This window comes from Panthera leo, chromosome B1 (assembly GCF_018350215.1).
Source record: "Panthera leo isolate Ple1 chromosome B1, P.leo_Ple1_pat1.1, whole genome shotgun sequence".
NCBI lineage: Eukaryota > Metazoa > Chordata > Mammalia > Carnivora > Felidae > Panthera > Panthera leo.
In genome coordinates, this window is record NC_056682.1 from 69,503,226 (window position 1) to 69,523,745 (window position 20,520).

The 20,520-nt window shown below is 38.0% G+C and overlaps 1 protein-coding gene across 12 annotated transcripts in view; it reads right to left on the reverse strand.

Moving 5' to 3' along the window:
- Positions 1-20,520, reverse strand: part of TMEM144 (transmembrane protein 144) — a 63,194-nt gene that overhangs the window by 29,797 nt on the left and 12,877 nt on the right. For 10 of the 12 annotated variants that reach the window (XR_006201658.1, XR_006201659.1, XM_042935196.1 and 7 more), the window contains 7 exons: positions 18,252-18,423; positions 15,765-15,887; positions 13,672-13,771; positions 11,650-11,730; positions 5,463-5,544; positions 3,482-3,558; positions 1,163-1,281 (listed from right to left, as the gene is read on the reverse strand). Coding sequence is in view for 10 of the 12 variants with exons in the window: in XM_042935196.1 (XP_042791130.1) it covers positions 1,163-1,281; positions 3,482-3,558; positions 5,463-5,544; positions 11,650-11,730; positions 13,672-13,771; positions 15,765-15,887; positions 18,252-18,360 (691 nt within the window). In the remaining 2 variants the exon portion in view is untranslated. The remainder of the gene's footprint in view (positions 1-1,162; positions 1,282-3,481; positions 3,559-5,462; positions 5,545-11,649; positions 11,731-13,671; positions 13,772-15,764; positions 15,888-18,251; positions 18,424-20,520) is intronic. The other 2 variants (XM_042935198.1, XM_042935197.1) reach the window with 1 other exon arrangement.

A 20,520-nucleotide genomic window follows, 5' to 3' on the forward strand; every position in this document is an offset into this window, starting at 1 on the left:
TCCCAGGACCAAGAACAACTGTACTCCTGGGTAATTAGTTCTTTTCATCTTGCATTCACTGATTTGTGGGACTGATCTGATTTCCCTTGTGTCTATAAGAAACCTTAGAGCAAAATTTATGGTTCATTTCTAGCCAGTGTACAGATGTGTCACAGAGTTTAGACTCATTCCTGGTTCCATTTTATTTTTTCACTCTTTTTTCTCCTCTTTTAATTTATCCTATGTTACTCTATTTTTATTGTTTTTTTTTTCCTTTACAAATGAAAAGAATAAAAACACCAAAAGTATTGTATAAAGTCTTATAAAAAAGACAGAAGTTAGTAAAAAATTTGAGTGGTGTTCATGGGGCTGAATATAAAAAGGAAGGAAGAAACAACGGTCTTCCTTCTTCACTCTATCCATTCAATTAACGTTGTTCAAATACCAGCTTTTTTTTTTTATCAGTCTTTCCCTCATGACTTTTGCCCTTCAAATTTTCCCTTATCTGAACATAGATCACATTCATTTTCAGTACCATCTAATTTAGAACTTGATTACCCACAATCTCATTCTTTTATAATTTCATTGATGGAAACTATGCTGTAACATAATGATAGGACTGCTGCAGTAGACACCCTTTCATCTCCTGATGAGTCTGTACAAGGCTATTTCATATAGTGTTAAGTTTATACCAGAGAGACTAATTCTATCACTAGAAACTGAGATAACTTGGGAGCCTATGTTGGGCTTTTCAATGCACTACTTTAAGCTTTAAAAACAATATCCTCTAACGAGGCTATACTTTGACCTTTAGTTCATTTTAAAGTGATATGTACCGCACTTCAGTTTTTTTTTTTTTTTTTTAAGAGAAGAGTACATATTTTCCCAGAGATTAACTAACTGGAAAATAATCTCTAAATCTTACTATAAAGCCAGGAACCATGTGTTAACATCCAAGTAGCTGATATAAATCCTGACTAAAGTTGATTATATTTATATTTGATGATCATGTGAAAATACTCAAACAGTCCTTTATTACTTTTAATCTTTAGTGACCATTTACAATGAAAAATATCAAATCTATGTGCCAGGATTTACTACGTAATCACATTCTTTTTATATTCTTAAGTAGAAAAACAGGTGTGGAGTTTATTTATAAAGTAAAATAATGTTTTACTCTTACCATACTGGCTTGCCCCTGTGTATATGCTATCATTTCTTTTGCTGTGGTCCTTTATATAAATGATTGGCACAAACGTAGACCCGTAGAGTATTCCAGATATCACTGCAAGACTGCAGCCCCTTAAAAAACAAATACATCACTGCTAATCTTGACCCACAGCAGTATTTCTGACAAACACACAAATGGAATCATAACAAAAGCATGCTTCAGAGTATAAATCACAAGCAGTTAAGCAGAAATCACTCATCTATCTCAAGCTCCATGACTGTCAAAAGTCAAAGAAATACCCTGCAGGGTCAGAGCAGCATCAGGGTACAGACTGAAGCTTTGGTCCCCCACTGTTTAATAGTGGACGTACACAATTTACAGAAGTTATAATGGATTATCATTGTAAATTGTCATTACATAGATAGGACAATTGCCATCATAATAAACTTGGCTCTCTAAATATGAACGATTTGTGAACTGATGCTATGCCCTCTGCTTCTTTTTTAACCAATAACACCCAGCACAGGGCTAGGATAGACAAAATACTAAATGCATGGTTGTTCAAAACAATGATGGAAATCCACAGACTTGCCTATGTCAGCTATGCCTTAGTCAACTATGGCATGGTCAAGAAATGCTGATTTAATAAAATAATTTGGATATTTGCAGTAAAACATTACTTTTTGTAAAAAGAGAATATTTCATCTTAGCACGGGGTTCATGTTGACTCCTCAGACTTGGGCCTTATTCACATGAAGCAAGTATTCCCAATAATCTTAAGGAGAGATGATTAATATTTTGGAACAATCCCTTTAAGTTAATACAAAGGATAATGGCATGAAACAGGAAAGTTTTAGGCAAAAAAAAAAAAAAAAACAACCCAAAACCAAACAAACAACAAAGCCAAACAAACAAAAACCAAATCCATTTCTTTCCAAGCTTAAAAACATATTCTTAAAGTTTATTTTAATAGGAGCTCACAGGGCCAATCAGCTCTATCCACACTGGAAATCCCTGTGTCCTGGTGAAGCCTGGAGCACACAGTCCTGAAAGGAATATCCCAGGCACAGACTGGACTAATAGATGAGGTCTAGCCAATCATGAGACAATCAAAAATGGTCAGAGAAAGACAGGTATCACATGATTTCACTCATATGTAGAATTTGGGAAACTTAGCAGATGATCATAGGGGAAGGGAAGGAAAAACAGAGAGAGAGGCAAACCATGAGAGACTCTTAAATATAGAGGACAAACTGAGGGTTGATGGGGGTGGGGGCTAAATGGTGACGGGCATTAAGGAGGGCACTTATTGGAAGGAGCACTGGGTGTCATATGTATGTGATGAATCACTGGATTCAACTCCTTAAGCCAAGACTACACTGTATGTTAACTAACTTGAGAATTAAAAAATAAATATACATTAAAAATGGTTTTCTTAACAATCCCTTAAGAAGGGAGAAACTTTGCGAAAAAATGTGGTTTTTTTGAGAGACCGGTTTTACTTCGAAGCAAAAACAGCAACATGTTCATCTTCCAAAGCGTATTTGTGAGCTCATTCTTTCATTCACTCAACTGATTTAAACATTCATCGAGCATTTGTTATGCACCAGGCACTGCCTCTTTCCCACTGTGAGAATAGTGTACATACTAACAGAGGAAATGCTTTATATTCTTAAAGTGCTTATGTGTGTCACCACAGAAGGTCCAAAACAGTCATTGACTAAATCGCAAGCTATATGCTTACACATTTTCACATTGCTCTGCGAATCCAAAAACGTCCCACAAGAAACTCTAAAACACAGGGGCTGATGGTAAGCCAAACTCTCTCAGTCTTTATGATTATGGGGGGTAGAACTACATGGACCCAGAGTATACTACTATATTTGAAAATGAATATCGTGAGATTATAAAATCGTCTAACACATGAGTGTAGGGACTTCCAGCGGACGGCAGGCCTCCTGGGCAGTGCAGTATTAGAGAAGTGTATTGCCTAATTCGACTGTGATTGCTGAGAGCATATCGGTCACTCTGTGCTGTGGCCTATATTACCTCTTTTACTTTAGGCACAAAATTGTTGCAAAATGAGATTGCTTTAGTCAGCTTCTTATTGGCCAGAGATACTGCAGTAGCTTAAGAATTCCATGAAACACTGAGATCAAGGACCTCTGTACCTAAAAACTCAGCAGAGGACAAGAAGGTCTCTCCACCATCAAACTACAGGAGTCAGAGCTTATGTTACCATTTTCTTCTTGAACTCAGATGAGTATCACTTCACTCCAGTAATCCTTGCTTTACCCAAATATGAAAGAGAATAACGGAACCTCTTCTTACACTATGCGCTGTTGCAGTGTAGAGAGTTTATCCACCCAGGAATAGTCACGACAGGGATCTTGAATTTTGTTGATCACCTATTGAAAATATTGGCATGAACCAAAACAAAAACAGCATTCCTTGATAATCACATTGGTGACAAAAAGATTTTCAGTGTTTTTCTCTTCTTTCCCAAACATACTTTAAAATATGAACAATTGACATTATGCATTCTGATTCTGTGGATATCTCCAGACTCAAATGTTTCTGATTCTGTTCCTCTTTCATTCAGAATGGTTTGGCAGTTGGCAACTTCTCTGTTTAAATTTTTTCAGTTTAATACATGGCTACTTTGATACACCTATCAAAAGTAACAGAAGTTAACAATGCTTGTGTTTCTTTTGCATATTTTAGTAATCTGTTAAAAAAATTAGAACCAAGGAAAACTCAGACTCTTCTACGGAATACCTAAGATTGATAGGCACTTTTCTTAGTTTTTGTTTTTGTTTTTTTTTAACTGAATTAATAAAACATGTCCAGCCATGTTTCATGATTAGGTTAATATTCTGAGTCAATAAAAATTATAGGCAAATTTATAATATTTATAATATTGAATAGGATCATCTTTGCCTTTTGGCTAAAGTTTACTTGATGTAATACTCTTACTGCTCTTGTAAGAGATAAGAAGTAAGATTTGAATTCTTTATCATGTGTTAAGTCAAGTTTTCCTTTGGCAATACTGCTTTCTTTTGTGATGAGGAGTTCATAATGTATGGTTGTGTAATACCCAATCATGCTGCTTATGTATCTTTACACTTGGTTTGCTCATATCCCTCCATCTTGCTTAGGAAAATCTAAGGCAGTTAGCCTACAATTTATCTTGTACCAGGTGGCATTTCTTTTCTAGTTCTCTCTCTTGGCTTGAAGAGTGGTTTGAAGATTCAGGAGGTATCTGAATCCATAGGGTAGGCAAGGAACATGGGAATGCTCCTTCACTCAGTCCCAATTTGTCCCTTCTCTCTGTGACATTTTCCAGAATAGAGATGTCTATGGGTTAGCAAATCTCTTTCCCTTATACTTCAGCTAATTATTAGTTAACTTTTTCAACCTAACTAAGGGTTCAGTCACCTTATTTGATGAGGGTTTTGATAGGGGAAGAGGGAAGAGAGAAGAAAATGTTAATTTTGAAGTAAGGAGTACAGGGAGCACCCTCAGGGAGGCAGTACATCAGTGGGGGTGTGGGATTCCAGTTTCAGAGGGCATCTGGATAGCAATGGAGCCATGGCAGCTAGGAGGGCTACTTGAAATAGGAAGGACTAGAGTCTGGGCTCATGGCAATGGGGGTTCGCCCTGAAGTCATTTCTGTGTATGTGGTCACTGGAACCTGTCTTCTGTCAGATCTCTTATAAATGTTGTCCCTATTTAATCTAGATTTGCTACTCCAGACTCATTTAGGTTCTTCAAACTCAACCAGTGATTTGTTACATCTTTCTTGTCTTTATCTTTGAGTGGAAAAGGATGTGGCAAAAAGAGAAAAAGGAAGAAAATCAAGTCTTACTCCAACTTCCCTATGACTTGATTTATCCTTTCACTGGCTGCCTTTGATCTATTTCCCACTACTCTCTCAGGGCCTTACTTTCAGACCTCCTTCCTCTCTCTTACTAAAGTAACTTTCACATTCTTCTTCAGCCTTTAGGGTCTTCTTATTACAGAAATCCTTAAGCCATTCCAAAATATGGGCTTGTTTATACATCTCCCAGTGGGATCTACCTATAATAGATAGAAGTAGGTCTCTGTGATTGGTGAAAAGCTTTCCTATGGCAATCTTGATGGATCACTACCTAGACCTAACTATAATAAATATGTAATATGAAAACATATTTTAGACAGCCCGGATGAAGGAAAAAAAGAACTACTTTCCCATCTGTGTTTCAAATCTATGCACTTCCCTTTTACCTTAATTTTATGTTTCAAATCATATGGTTTTTCATATTCTACTCACATGCTCTGTCATTAACGGTGTGGTGTCCACAGAACTCGTGCTACTTGGTATTTCGCTTTTGATGAACAAAAATATGAAAGCACTGTAACAAAAGTAAATTTTAGTGATGGTTATCATAAGCCTGGTTCATATCAAACTGCCTGCATTTTATGAGAAAACAGCTTAATCTAGTCCTGACGATATGATTACTTCCAAACTGCCTCTTCTGTGGCCCTGCCATTTCTCTAGAACCGCCATTCTCTTTGACATCTCTCATTGTCCTTAATTGCAACAAGTTAGAGGCTTAACTTACAAGATTTCCCCTCAACTCAGATTTTTCTCTTGATTTTATTGTTTCAGCCAATAGCTGCATCTTTCTTTTAATTCTTACTTAACTCTGGAATCACATGGTAAAAAATTACCTTGAATGAAAACCACCTTGAATGACTATTTTGCACCTATGATGCCAACAAAACCCTAAAAGTTTAAGAGCATCCTCAGGTGGACAAGCAATAGAAGACAGATAACCACTGATGTGAGTGCAGAACTATACAATCCCCACTGAGGAGACTCTGGGGCCCTAGAACACGGTACACCCACACTCAGATGAGGCCACATGGTTACACAATGGGATGCTACATGGCTACAAAAAAAGAAATGAGGCTGACCTCTGTGCTCTGATATGGAAAGATCTCCAGAGTATATTTTAACAAATAAAACACACACACATAAGCCTGATGATTTTTTCCCGTTTAGCATTCTCTCATAATGCATTGTCTATTCACGTCCAGTATCTTTGTAACAAATGTTTCACTTAACATTGACTTTTGAACCATGCAAATAGGTTAAAATGTGTTAAAATACTGAATGAACTTCAGAAAATTGACACTTTGGTATACTTTTGTCATTCCTTTAAAATTTTTTTTTATGTTTTTATTTATTTATTTATTTATTTATTTATTTATTTACTTTTGAGTGAGAGACAGAGTGCAAGTAGGGGAGGGGCAGACAGAGAGGGAGACACAGAATTCGAAGCAGGCTCCAGGCTCTGAGCTGTCAGCACAGTGCCTGATGTGGGGCTTGAACTCATGGACCGTGAGATCATGACTTGAGCTGAAGTCCGACGTTTAACCGACTGAACCACCCAGATGCCCCTTGGTATTCCTTTTAAAAACATGCTTGCATTGTTCAAAAGTTAAGACAAGATAAGCTTTCAAAGTACATATGATGCTGAAATAGTGTAGGTAGCTAAGTGCACAATAGTGCATATAATGTGTTATTTTTTAAATACAAATGAACATTTCTTAGTTTCCTTAGTTCAGTCTCTCACATGCTTTAAAATCTTGAATGGTTCCATATTCTTTTCGATTGCAAATTTAACTTTCCTTTTTGAATTTTATTACTCTCTGCATTATGTTCCTTACAATCTACTTGACATAGTTCTCCACATGGACTTTCATCCCTGACTGGTCCGTTTCAGCTTCTCTTTCACCCTCTCCAACCACCTGCTCCTGCTTGTGTTTCTTCCTTAGCTAGACACACCATGAACTCCCCTTTTCTTATCCAAACTAAAGAACTGAAGTGCTGAACTTGAGAAGAACCCTCCTCCCTCCCACCTCAGTCCTCACAGAATCTTCCTCTTCTCTGAATCCCCACAACACTAAGGATAGTCATCACGTAATCCAGACCATTTACCACAAGTCCTCGTAAACTTTTTTCTCTACAGGTTTTCTAATTCAATGGAAGATGTGATATCCTTCAAAGTTCTCAAAGTACTTAACCCTCCGTAAAAATGAATGCATAAAACCTAATTAAATGTGTATTTCTTAGTTAAACATGTGCTTACATACATGTTAATTTGCAAAGCTATCATTAGACATTTCAACTGCATTTTCCTCACAAAGTTACAGTAAAAACCCTCTACTTTGTATCGACCAGTGTGTCTTCGTAATAACAATACAGGATGGTAGAAATACTTGAAGGATACCAGTGAAAGTCTTCGAGTGTTTCTTCAAACAACTGTACGACTCGGCAACAAATCTGTTAGCCTCTCTGACCCTCAGCTTTTTTTATCTAAGGAAATGGGGATGTACCCACTTTTTCATCTAAGGAAATGGGGGTGTACCCACTTAATTCTTTATAGAAAAGAATTCATAAAATTTTCAGTGTACTTTTTGGAACATGGTAAAATCTCAAAACAGGTTAGTAAATAAAGAGTCTATTGGACGGAAGAGGGAGTTTTGAGCATGAGAAAAAAAAAATCAAGACTAAGCAATCAGTGGTTCTTAGCTTGTGTGAGTAGTGTTTGTCATAAAATAGGTAAGTCATCTTGATTAGATCAAGAGGGGGTACAGGGCACTAAATTAAGACAAGGTAATGACATTTATGTATGTGAACATAAAACCAAATAGATCACAAGGTCTTTTGGGCTACAGACTTACAGAACTTGGTACAGTGTGTCAGACACAAAGTTTCACGATAAAGTCTATGAATATTGTCAAAAGCATGGGAAAAAAAATCAATATGTTTCACCTATGGGTGCTTCTCTAAATTTTCAACCTTTCCAGTCCCCCTAGATTTGTGACCCTATACATCTTACTATTAGTACTTACTATTAGTAAAACTGGTGCACTCACAACTGAATTCAACAAACCTTTATTGAGCAGCTATTAAGTGTCAAGCACTGTGGCAAAGTCTAATGGTGATGGTGGGAGAGATGGTATAACAGAAAATAACAGACTTTGCCCTTCAGGATCTCGAAGTTCAAGGATAAAGGAACTGTATGAATAATATAAAACAGACCCTGAGAATTTCCGTAATAGAAGAAATACAAAATGCAGTGGAAGTTTAGGAATGACTCATTCGAATTAGGAAGAAATCAAGAAAACAACACATAAGGTGGAAAATCTCCATTGATGTGTAAGGGTGGCCACAGAGGCTGAGGAAAGGGTCTTAGGGCTGAGGGAAATGTCTGCAGCATGTTGTGCTAAATAATCCTGACTCAATGACTTGACAATACAGGGACAAGGCTGATCTAAGAAGGGTTGAATCTGTAACTGTGGAGGACATGCCAGATTAAGGAGACAGATTTATTCTGAATCCAATGGGGAGTCTTCCAAGGTTCTTAACCAGAAGAATGATGACTGATTTGATAGCAGATACGAGCAAGTTAATCCGGCAATAGGAAAAACTGGAATTAGGGAAAGTAGATGTGAGAGATTTTTATAATCATATATAGGTGGATATATCATAGGGAATTGGTGGAAAGGAGAGGAAGAGCCTGTGAAACATTAAGAAAAAATTTTGCAGCAGGATTAGATACAGGATGGGGTATGAAAGGAAAAAAAACTCAAGATGACTAAGGTTTTGAATTTGAATAACTGTGGCTAATACATTCTACAAGAGGGGAAACACAGGAAGAGGAAAGAGTCTGCAGGGAAGGGTAGAAAAAGAAAAGCAATTCGGACTGCGAAATACTGAAGGCAGAGAGAAAAGAACTAAAAGTCTAGTGTTTGTGGAATGCTGACCATGTGCCTGACCCACCAGGGTCCTCTTCCGTGCCTTATCTCACTTCAGATTGGGTGTGAGGGGTGCCTGGGGGGCATCTATGTAGAGATAGAAATGTATAGCTTGGTCCATAGTTAGATATAAGGACTGTGGCTCTGAAGAAAAGTAATGGCCAGAAACAAAAATTGGATTTCCTCACAACACGACTCTCCAGGATAAGCAAGTTAAGTGAGAAAAAAACAGGGAACAGACTCAAGGATAATCCAAAGCATTTTTAATTGGAAAGGAAATCTGCTTTTTTATGAACTCTGACTTCTGGATCTTCATTAAAGTTTCTTAGTTTTAGCTCTACTCCCATCACCCACCCTTGTATATTCTCTCCTGAACCATGGATACTAGAAGGCTGAAAACTGTATCTTCCCAAACTGTATTAGCAGTTAGGTTTGCCAAGGGGAGGCATACAGATAGGCTTAAAGGTTGGGGGAAGCCATTTTGTTTTGATGGTGGCTCTGGTGGTTTCAGGAGCAGTGGTAACTCAGGGCAGAGGTAACCGTATTGATTGGAGAGTGAGCCCCAGGGCTTTGGGAAGAGCCCCTTCTCCTTCTGCTTCACTGGGCCTTATCACAATTTTGTAAAAAAAATTCCCTATGTGAAATCCTCTGCTGTTTAAAATACACAGAGTGGTTTTGGTTGTAGAACCTGACTGATACTTACCTTACATATAGGAAAAATGTAAGGTTAGAAATAATCTAACCAATCCTTTAAAAACTGGACTGTATAGACAATAGGAGCAATGGCTTCAGTTTTAAAAAGAAAAGCAATATCCCAAACAAATGTGACTGCATTCCAAATTTCCTTATACTGGCCATGAAACTCCAAGATTTTTCAGTGGATGCCCTTTGAGATTTAACTGAGTTAAAATGATGAAATGAAAGTTTCCAGAAGGGCTGCTTGGTAAAGAAACATAGAAGGGAGCTGGAATGCACTGCAGGAAGAGAGCATTACATTTCTGTACCACAGACCAAGCTTCAAACCAAGCCGCGTGATCCCCCAGGTGCACTGACTAGTTTACCACAGAGTTGAACAACACATGCCCACGGGGAAAACAGTAATTGAACATGAACCAGTTATTAATAAAAGTATGATTATTATAATAAAAATTACCCAATTTATAGAGGATTAGCCATGTGTCTAGCAATATACAAAGCACGTAACATATTTCTATTCATTTCCTCTTCAAAATATCTGACAAAGCTGGCACAATTATTATCCCCACTTTAACACCAGATGAAGAAACCAAGGCTTGGAGAAATTAAGAGATTCGCCCAAGGTCATACGTGTAGAAGTGGTAGAACATGAATAATTTGCAATTTTAGAGAATGTGCACTTTCTAAAGAAAGAAGAAACATGGAGAGAAACAATGCCTGATGGACTGAGTAAATTGGCCTGAAATTACCATTAAGTCAAACCTAAGGCCTGCTGCATTACAATTTGGGGGTGTAAAGAAATTGTTTTTGAGAGAGATGTTCAAAGCTAGTATGCTGTATGAATTGTACAAAATACATAAAATCACCTCTAGCCAAAAATGTCAGGAATCTGCTATTTTAGAATAATCTATGTTATTTCTTCTCCAATTGGCCTGGAACCACTCTCTTAGGCAACATTTCAATGACAAAGAGATTGTTCCTGAATGTGGCTGGGGAAAAGCCATCATTGCAGGAGGAAGAGAAATATAGTGTTCTGTCCCTGAAGAATAAAAAAGTACTAAAATCTTTCCAGGCAGTGCCATCCATTATGTGAAGCACTGACAGGGTATATAAATGGAGTCGAGAAAGGAAAGGGGACTGAATTTAAGGTGACCTAATTCCTGTTGGAGTTTTATTGATTGACCACTGCCATATAGAGATTTAAAGTCATTTTCATCCTCATTCATATAGTGCATACCACTAGATACAGATACATCCACAAATACATATTTATATGAATATGTGTTTTCATACATGAGACAGTAGTTATCTAACTGGGGTAAGAAGAAGAGATTAGGTGGCAGGAATGTGGAAACTCGGTGGCAAAGAATAAGCAAGTAATGCTAAGAGGAGAGAATCAATGGCTATTCCAGGGGCATCATAACATTTATTAATATAGTATTTAAAAAAATTCTAATGTTTATTTATTTTTGAGAGAGAGAGAGCAACCGAGTGTGAGCGGGGGAGGGGCAGAGAGAGAGGGAGACACAGAATTTGAAGGAGGCTCCAGGCTCTGAGCTGTCAGCACAGAGCCCGACGCAGGGCTCGAACTCACAAACTGTGAGATCATGACCTGAGCTGAAGTCGGACACTTAACTGACTGAGCCACCCAGGCACACCTATATAGTATTTTTTAGTTTGCAAAATAATGTGCCATTTGATTCTAATTCATGAGCTATGTACTGTGATTTTTCTAAAAAGTCACAGATAATGAAAATGAGCTTCAAAGCAGCTGATTTTCCTGAAGTCTCAGGGCTTTTGAGAACTAAAACAGGGCCTGTGACCCCAGACCTGACCCTTTTTGTCCTCAAAATCTGTGAATATAGATAAAGAATCTGAGGACAAATCATGTCACTTTTATGAAATGCAGGCTTAAAAAAATGTAAACACACTGAGATCTCTGAAAGATATTCTAGATGTCTGGAAGAACGGTTAAGTTAGAAATGACTGTGTACCTTACTACCGATAATCCAGCTCCAATGTAATTTAGCACTGGTTTTGACACTTCTTCTGCATCCATTCCAAACCAGCCAAACCTAGAATTGAGAAAGTGACATCACATTTTTTTGAAAATGTGTTCATCATAGTGTTTAAAGAGCATGGACTCAGGGTCAGATTCCTGGATTCAAATCCTAAATCCCTCTCTTACTAACTGTGACTTGAATAAGTTAACTATGTTTACTGTGCTCAATTCCCCATGTTTAAAATGGGGTACCCATATGGTCGGTATAATTATTATACATATACCTTCCTTCATATGAAGATTCAATGAGTTAGTATATGTAAAATTGGATGTTCTTTTCTTATTAAGACTAAGGAAGAAGGAAGACAAATAAATGATTGAGTAATTGAATGCCGATTCATTGGCTGCAATTTGGTATAGGGTTTATTGAAACAGCCTTTTTTTTTTCAATATACGAAATTTATTGTCAGATTGTTTTCCATACAACACCCAGTGCTCATCCCAAAAGGTGCCCTCCTCAATACCCATCACCCACCCTCCCCTCCCTCCTACCCCCCATCAACCCTCAATTTGTTCTCAGTTTTTATGAAACAGACTTTTAAATAACTGCTTGGTTAAAGATCACTCCTTTTTGGCATCACCTTAATTGTTTTGTTTTGTTTTTTTTTTTTTTCATGGCTTGACTTTATAGCGATGATTACCAACAATCACTGTGAACCATTCAGGGCAAGAGTGAAAGAGGCAATAACAAAAAGCAAAAGAAAATAGCACTTGTAAGGTTGGAGGTCAGTTTGTTTTGTTATTACTGAGGTTGTTATAATGCTTTGAGAGGGAAGAGGAGAACAAAAAGTAAGGTAAGGGTGACATCCTCCCTGCTTCTTCTTTTTTTTAAGTTTATTTATTTATTTTGGGAGAGAGAGAGAGAGAGGGAGAGAGAGAGAGAGATAATTCCAAGCAGGCTCTACACTGTCAGCACACAGCCCGATGTGGGGCTCGAACTCACAAACCGTGAGATTATAACCTGAGCTGAAACCAAGAGTCGGATGCTTAACCGACTGAGTCACCCAGGCACCCTGACATCTTCCCTTCTACTTGTCTTCCCAAACTCCACTTAAGTGTTCATTTTAATGCTTAACAAGGGCAGCACAAATAGAACTTTCTATGATGATGGGGCACTTCTACTGGTGCACTGTATACCAGGGTAATTTCTAGCCATATATGGCTATTGAGCTCTTGGTATATGGGTAGTGTGGCTGTGAAACTGAATGTTTAATTTTATCAACTTTTAATTAATTTAACTTTGAATATAAATGGACACATATGGCTTCTGGTGACCCTGTTGGACCCCTCTGGAGCTGAGGTTGGCATACTTTTTGCTAAAGGGCCAGAGAGTAAACACTTTAGGCTTTGGGAGCCAGATTGTCTCTTGGGAGCCAGACCGTCTACTCAACTCTACCACTATAGTGTAAAAGCAGTCATAGACAAAACGTAAATGGATGGGTTTGTTTGTGTTACAAGAAAACTTTATTTATAAAAATGGCTGGTTTGGTGACCCTGACCCAGGCTCTAGAAAGAAGATGTGCTTTAAGACTAGAAGGTCTGGATTTGAAGCATATCTTATTCATTCTGTGATATTCAGCAGGTTAGTCAACCTCTTTGGTGGCTCTCTAATAAGGTAGTGCTTACCTCATCTTTGTAAAAATGAGAGGAGAATGATGCATATAACGTGTCCAGCAAATTGTCACACAACAAAAAGGGAAAATAAACACCAGTTCCCTTCCTCTCTTCCTTTTTCTGTTCTAAGGAGATAATTCTTTACTATATCTTAACCAATATCTAGACCAGATATTAGAACTTAGAGCAAAGAATAATTATAAGTAGCATATTTTATGTGTATGGCTTACCAGCTATAATCTCTGTGAGGTTAAGAACCATTATTCCTCTCAGCTAGCCCAATCCCTACGACTTGTCTTACATGAGTGTAGAGAATCTTACAGAAATTGTTTTCTGTTACCTTGAGCTTGCCCAGCCAGTTAAGGCATTAAAAGATCCCCAGATTAATATTCCAAGGCCTAAACCAATGGTTTTGATAATTGGGACAACAGCAATATTCCCTGTAGATGTAACATACAGAAAAAAATATGTTATTTCTAATAGAAAAAAATACATTTACAAATTGAATTAGTTTTTAACTTCAACTGAAGCTTATGAGATTTTGACAAATTTAGTAAAGTACAATTCCTTACTTTTTAAATAAAATAACTACATTTTTGGCATTGAACTCATGGTTATGATTGCTAAAAGAAATAAACATAAGACAAAATCTTACAAAGAAAAATATCAAATTAGCTCTTTGCCTAGTAGCATCAATGCTTTTTATCCTTAACATAGGTCTCTATTCTGTAACTTTTTGCAGAAGCTGTCAATGATAAAATTAGTGTCAACAGTAACATTAGTCTTAGACTTGAACCAGGGCCACCACTGGTAGAAGTTTCTGGCCCAATATGGCCCCAGACTTTGCTCTTCCATGCTCACTGACTTGTCTTTTGGAATCCTGCATTCATTGCTTTGTGCTCTGGAAGGTCACTCAAGGCCAAATGCATGATTGTTTTTTTTGTTTTTTTGTTTTTTTGTTTTTTGTTTTTTTTTTTTTTTTACAATTCTTAACCTTTCAGCAGTCTGGCTTCAGTCCTGCAATCGTCTTTTAAAAGGTTTCCTCTCGTAGCTTCCAAGATGCCTTCATTTCCTGATTCCCTCCTCTCTCTCTTTAGCTCTTTCACTGTTTGCTCTCTCTCGGCATATTTTCTGGATTTAGATGCCCCTTAAGTATTTTCCCCTGAACACACTCTTCTTCTTGCTATATTCTTCTTTGGGTACTTGACCTAATTTCAGGATTTCAGCTGTCAGTTAGAGACACATGGTCCCAGTGGTACTGTTCTAGCCTGGACTTGCTCCAGAGTTTTAGTGCTATGTTCCCACCACTATGAGAGGCCTCCAACCAGAAGTCCTCCACTGTGGGAATGTCAGGAACGTCAGACTCAAAAGGTCCTAAGCTGAACTGTCCTTTTTCTTTTTGGACACATACCTCTCTGTATTTTCAGCACTCATGTCAATGGTACCACCACCCTCCTCATCACCCATAATAAAATCCCTACATCATCACTCGTTGCTCCCTTTCCTCAACTCCCCATATCCATTCAGTTACTATGACCTATTTCATCCACATCTGCAACATTTCTCAAATTATAGCCCTCTCCACTGAATCCCAAAGGAAACTGCTGGGTGATTATAAATACTATAGTTGTGATAAAGATCTGGAGGATAGATGGATGCTTTCTCTCTTGCCCTCTCCCTATTAAACATAATAAACATGATCATGTGAATGGAAATTTAAAAGTGAACTCTTTTGTCCTCCAACTCATGAACTTCACTAAATCATTTAATTCTGAAGAGACTCAAAATAAGTGGGTACCCAATACATTGTTAACATTTTAGAATTTATTTGCTTTTAATCAAATTAACCCCTGAAGAGCCTTGATACTTTGAATTCGTTTTGCCAGATGGAATAGAAATCTCCTGGGATGTATTTATATTAATGGAAGAAAACCATCCTGACTGTCCAAGCAAAGGTACACATTCTTATATAGTTTCAGGAATTGATAAAGCAACAGAAGGAATATTTTTGCTTTTATTTTTTTGCCAGTACTTTTGAAATGATGTGTGCCTGTTTGCCTACATTTAAGGACAAATCTTAAAAATACATATTAGTAGAGGCTACTATTAAAAAAATATTTTCTGATAAACATAGAGAAAAAAAGGCTGGAGCACTTAAACTAATATATGAGTTATGCTTGAATAGATAGGGAACAACTGAAATATGTTTGCTATAATTGTCTACCAAGAACTAAGAAAGAAATCATTAAGAGGAAAAAAGAAATGCACCCAAAACATTTATGCAGCATCTGAATGAAAGAAACAAAATTAATTTCTAGTATCTATGACTAAGGATTGCTCAGAATTGCTGTTGATGCTATTTTCTTTTACTATGAATCAGAGTCATTTTGATCGGTATTAAATGATTAAAGAATAAATTATATCATACATTACCTGTTGCCCAAATGCAGCCCCCAACCATTGCAAAAGGCCAAAATTTAGGGCAATGTAGTATCAGATTGACCGCCAGGGCAATCATCCATATGGCAGCACAAAGTACCCACTGGAGAAACATTCCTGGAAATAAGAGAAATTGGTTTCTGTTGTTCAAACTGATTCGAATAAATTTAATGGTTGGAAATATCAAAGAGATATTATTATAGGAATAGCTGCAACTTATCGAATGCCTGTACGTGGGTACTTCGCACATTGAACTTTTACAACTGCTAAGCATCATAATTAACCCTAGTTTGAAGATGGAGAAGATGAATGTGAGATGAAGCAACTTGGCTAAACAGCTAATGGTTTGTAGACCTTGAACTTAAACCTAGGCTGTTGACTCCGAAGCTTACCAAATACAGTGCATTCCTGCCCAAGATTCTTTTGTTTGTTTGTTTGACCTGTTAGATACATCAAGAATTTTCTACCAAAGAGTATCGGCAAGACCAAGTCTATATACGTTTATTCAGATGCTGCACTTATTGCCACCTCTCACCAAAACACAGCATTAAGAATTACAGAATAGCATAACAGTAATTTAAACCTTCAGGGATCATTTGTGCCACCCTTGGGATAAAAATAAAGCCATGTATGGCCACACATAGACCTCTTACAGTTAGCGTTGAATGCCTGTGATAAGCCAGACATTACAAACCTGAGAATAAGCGTTCTGGGTCAGGGAATTCTCTTTCTGGGCTCTGGGTTGCCATTTGCTGCCAGTTATCCGAAGATGACATGGAGATATGAGGCATATCTCTACCTGACGCCTCTGTACCATCAAGCGTTTAAGGATTAAAAGGTTAAAGAAAAAGTCTACACTGGAAGAAAGACTAGGGCAGTTATAACTCAGTGTAGCTCCTCTGACTCTAACTGGGGAAGATTTTTGCCTATTTCCATTCAATTTCATGTTGGGGGAAAGAAAAAAAAAATGGCTGTTAACCTCTAAGACAAAAAAGGAAGATCGCAGAGATGAGAGGGAACTTCATTTGACAAGTTCTTCATTTCACAAATGAGAAATTGAGAACAAAAGAACTGATGAGACTTGCCCAGGATCACACAGTTGTTGAGAGACACCTAAAAGCCAGTTCCTCTACCCCTTCAAATATATTTTGTTCTTCTTTTAGTAGTTTCCATTTCCATCCTAACTCCAAAGAAAAAGAGAAGAAAGGCTCTGGAAGAAAAAAGATTTGTAATTCTATTGTTTAATTAAGTAACAAGGTCTAAGGAACTGAGGGGATAACACAACTGCTTCCCACCAGGCGTTCAGTGTAGCATCTCCAGTTCTTTCTCCTGGCTACAATACGGGGCATCTGGCAAATATGGGGCGTCTGGGTGGCTCTGTCAGTTAAGCCACCGACTTTGGCTCAGGTCATGACCTCATGGTTCGGTTGGTAGGTTTGAGCCCCACGGAGGGCTCTGTGCTGACAGCTTGGAGCCTAGAGCCTGCTTCGGATTCTGTCTCCCTCTCGCTCTCTGCCCCTCCCCCACTTGTGCTCTCTCATTCTCAAAAATAAGTAACCAAATATTAAACAAATAATAAAGGCAAGTAGATTTTTAAAAAAGGAAAAAAAAACCCTCTTGCTTCTCCTTCCCTGAAGTTCACATTACTGTCAAGTCGACTGTAGTGTGCCATGTCTAGAAACACTGAACTATGCAAGGTCATATAATAAACACTACAGAGTTTTTATGGGGAAAAGGGTACAAAACTCAAGTTTCATCAACGGATATGAAAAGCAAAGACAAGAACCTAATAAAAATGGTAGTACAGTTTTACACTGGCTAAGTGGTGAAGAAATTCACAAGTATTACAATAAACGTGGCACTTTAACTTGAAAAAGACTTGAGGTTTGCTTATAGAAGTGGGCATTGCAAGTGTGGCAGCTTGTGAGCTTTTGTGAAGTTGGTGGATGGGGGGGTCCTAACACCAGACGTGAATGGGTGTGGTGCCGATGGAGCTGAGGGATGTTGAGGAGTGCGTGGGCAAGTGTGTCTTGCGCCTTACCGTGCATCTTTATTTCTCTGGGTGCAGTTTTCTGTGTTCACCTAGTGTTGTAGCAGAGTCGAAATCATACCTAAGCACAAAATTCATTTCGTGCTCAAACTGTTCTCTATCATACGAAGCTTGTTTAAAATTCGTGTTTTCGAAACAAGTGTATGTTAGTAGCTAACTTCCTTTTTTTGTAAACATAAGAGATACGGCTAAAAGGCCTTCCTGATGGTCTCTCTCCTAGCTTTACCGTGACACACAATCTTAAGATTATCCTATACTGACTAAATCTCAGATCAACTGGCATGAGCATTATCAAATGATGTATCTTAAGCTCTATTCATTTGGCACCAGGTACAAGAAAATTGGTAGCCATCATTAAAACAAAAGACTGAAAAAGGGAACTTCACGTTTGAAAAGAATATAAAGTTAGCGTATTAAGGAAAAATAATTACCATCACCAGTATCATATTTTTTAAGTGGTACAAAGTTTGAGCCAAACAAAAGGACAGCCACAGAAGAGGAGATGAAACCAGTGGTTAAGTCTGTTCCATTATTGCTCATGGTTCCAGTACTACCCAAGAGTGAGCCGGTTCACTTTAGACTTGATGTACTTTTCAAGAGCTTCTGAAATAAAATAAAAATAAGACAACTAAGAAGTTGTGAATCTGTGAGCAAATTGTGACTTATATGTGATATTTATTGAGCTTTTCCAAAGCATGCTAAGATTCCTTCCTCCAAATAAAAAGTTAGGACGTTATGAAATTATGTATTCTGTTTACACTCCATGTTCATTCATCTGTTGTTTTGTTTATTTTACCAACAGATACTTTTTGATCACTAATCTACAATTAAAAAAAAAAAAAACTTTGGGGGCGCCTGAGCGGTTCTCAGTAGGTTAAGCGTCTGAATCCTGATTTCAGATCAGTCATGATCTCACGGTTGTGAGATCGAGCCCTAAGTCAGCCTCTGAGATGGGCATGGAGCCTGCTTAAGATTCTCTCTCTCTCCCTCTGCCCCTTCCCTGTTCATGTTCTCTGTCTCTCTTTCTCTCAAAAACAAAACCCAGGGGCGCCTGGGTGCCTCAGTCGGTTGAGCGGCTGACTTCGGCTCAGGTCATGATTTCGCGGTCCGCGAGTTCGAGCCTCGCGTCGGGCTCTGTGCTAATAGCTCAGAGCCTGGAGCCTGTTTCAGATTCTGTGTCTCCCTCTCTCTGACCCTCCCCCGTTCATGCTCTGTCTCTCTCTCTGTCTCAAAAATAAATAAACGTTAAAAAGAAAATTAAAAAAAAAACCCAAAAGAAAAACTTTGTTTTCAGAGCTCGAAAACCTTATTTCTTCCAAAATCTGGAGACAAGTCTTATTATATTATAAAAAAATTTCTCTTGTGTAGGCTGACTAGTAAAATGAAAAGATTTGTGGGCCAGGGCTCAGTTTACTTCAGTTAGCTGTGTGACAATCAAATGAAAGAGCACATGTGAAGACTTTCAGAACTCTCAGTGCCTCAAAAGCAAATCGGAGCCTGAGGACACATTTAGGTTCTATTGCTGCTACATACTCAGGATCACCTAGAGGCAAAGGCACTTATCAGTAGTGCCCTCATTGTCTGTATTTGTTTAAGCGATTCATGAAACTTTGTATCTTTCCGACTTAAAAAAAAAAAAAATGAACAGATAGAAGAATCCTTGAAAGATCTCTTCAAGAATTTCTTAAGTCTCTTCAAGATTTCCATCCTTGAAGAATCCCTTCAGGAATCTCCTACAGTATAAGATCAACAGTGGTATGATGCAAAATAGCTTCACCTGGTCGGCAGAACTATGTGAGGCAGCTATTCGGCTACCTGTGAAAACTGGTGGCCACTAGCCACATATAGATAGCTAAATTTTCATTAAAAGGAAGCAAAGAACATTCAGTTCCTTAGCCAAGCTAACTAAATATCAAGTGCTTGATAGCCACAGATAGCCAGTAGTTACCATTCTGGGCAAGGCAGATTATAGAACATTTCCACCATTGCAGAAAGTTCTATTGGACTGCACTGCTAAGCTTATTAAAAAGTTCTGGTTCCCTTGGGGCGCCTGGGTGGCTCAGTCGGTTAAGTGTCCGACTTCGGCTCAGGTCACGATCTCACGGTCCGTGAGTTAGAGCCCTGCGTCGGGCTCTGGGCTGATAGCTCAGAGCCTGGAGCCTGCTTCCGATTCTGTGTCTCCCTCTCTCTCTGCCCCTCCCCCGTTCATGCTCTGTCTCTCTCTGTCTCAAAAATAAATAAACGTTAAAAAAAAAAAATAAAAAAAAAAAAAGTTCTGGTTCCCTATGATGAAAAGGACCAAAGCCACAAATACCCAAGAATCAGATATTTTTCATAACATTTGGAAAAGGCTATTGAACGTAATTCACCCTTTTAGTTGTCGAGGTTATGTGAGAAAAAAATAACACAAAAAAGTCATTTTATCACAGGAGGTAATCAGTCTTTCCACAATACCATTTTGAAATCACATTTTGCACCTGACGTTTTGGTTCACCTCACCTCTTTAAGCCCTTTGGAATAGAATTTAAGATAATCCAGCCTTTCTTCTCCTCCAAACTTAATGCTGTGATGACTTCTTGTGGATATGTATGGAATAAAGTATATCTGAAATCGACCTTCCTTGATATTTTATTTTATAGTGATAATATTTACTTTAAAGGTGTTTCATTTTTCCATCTATTGTTCCTTATGTGTTCTTGC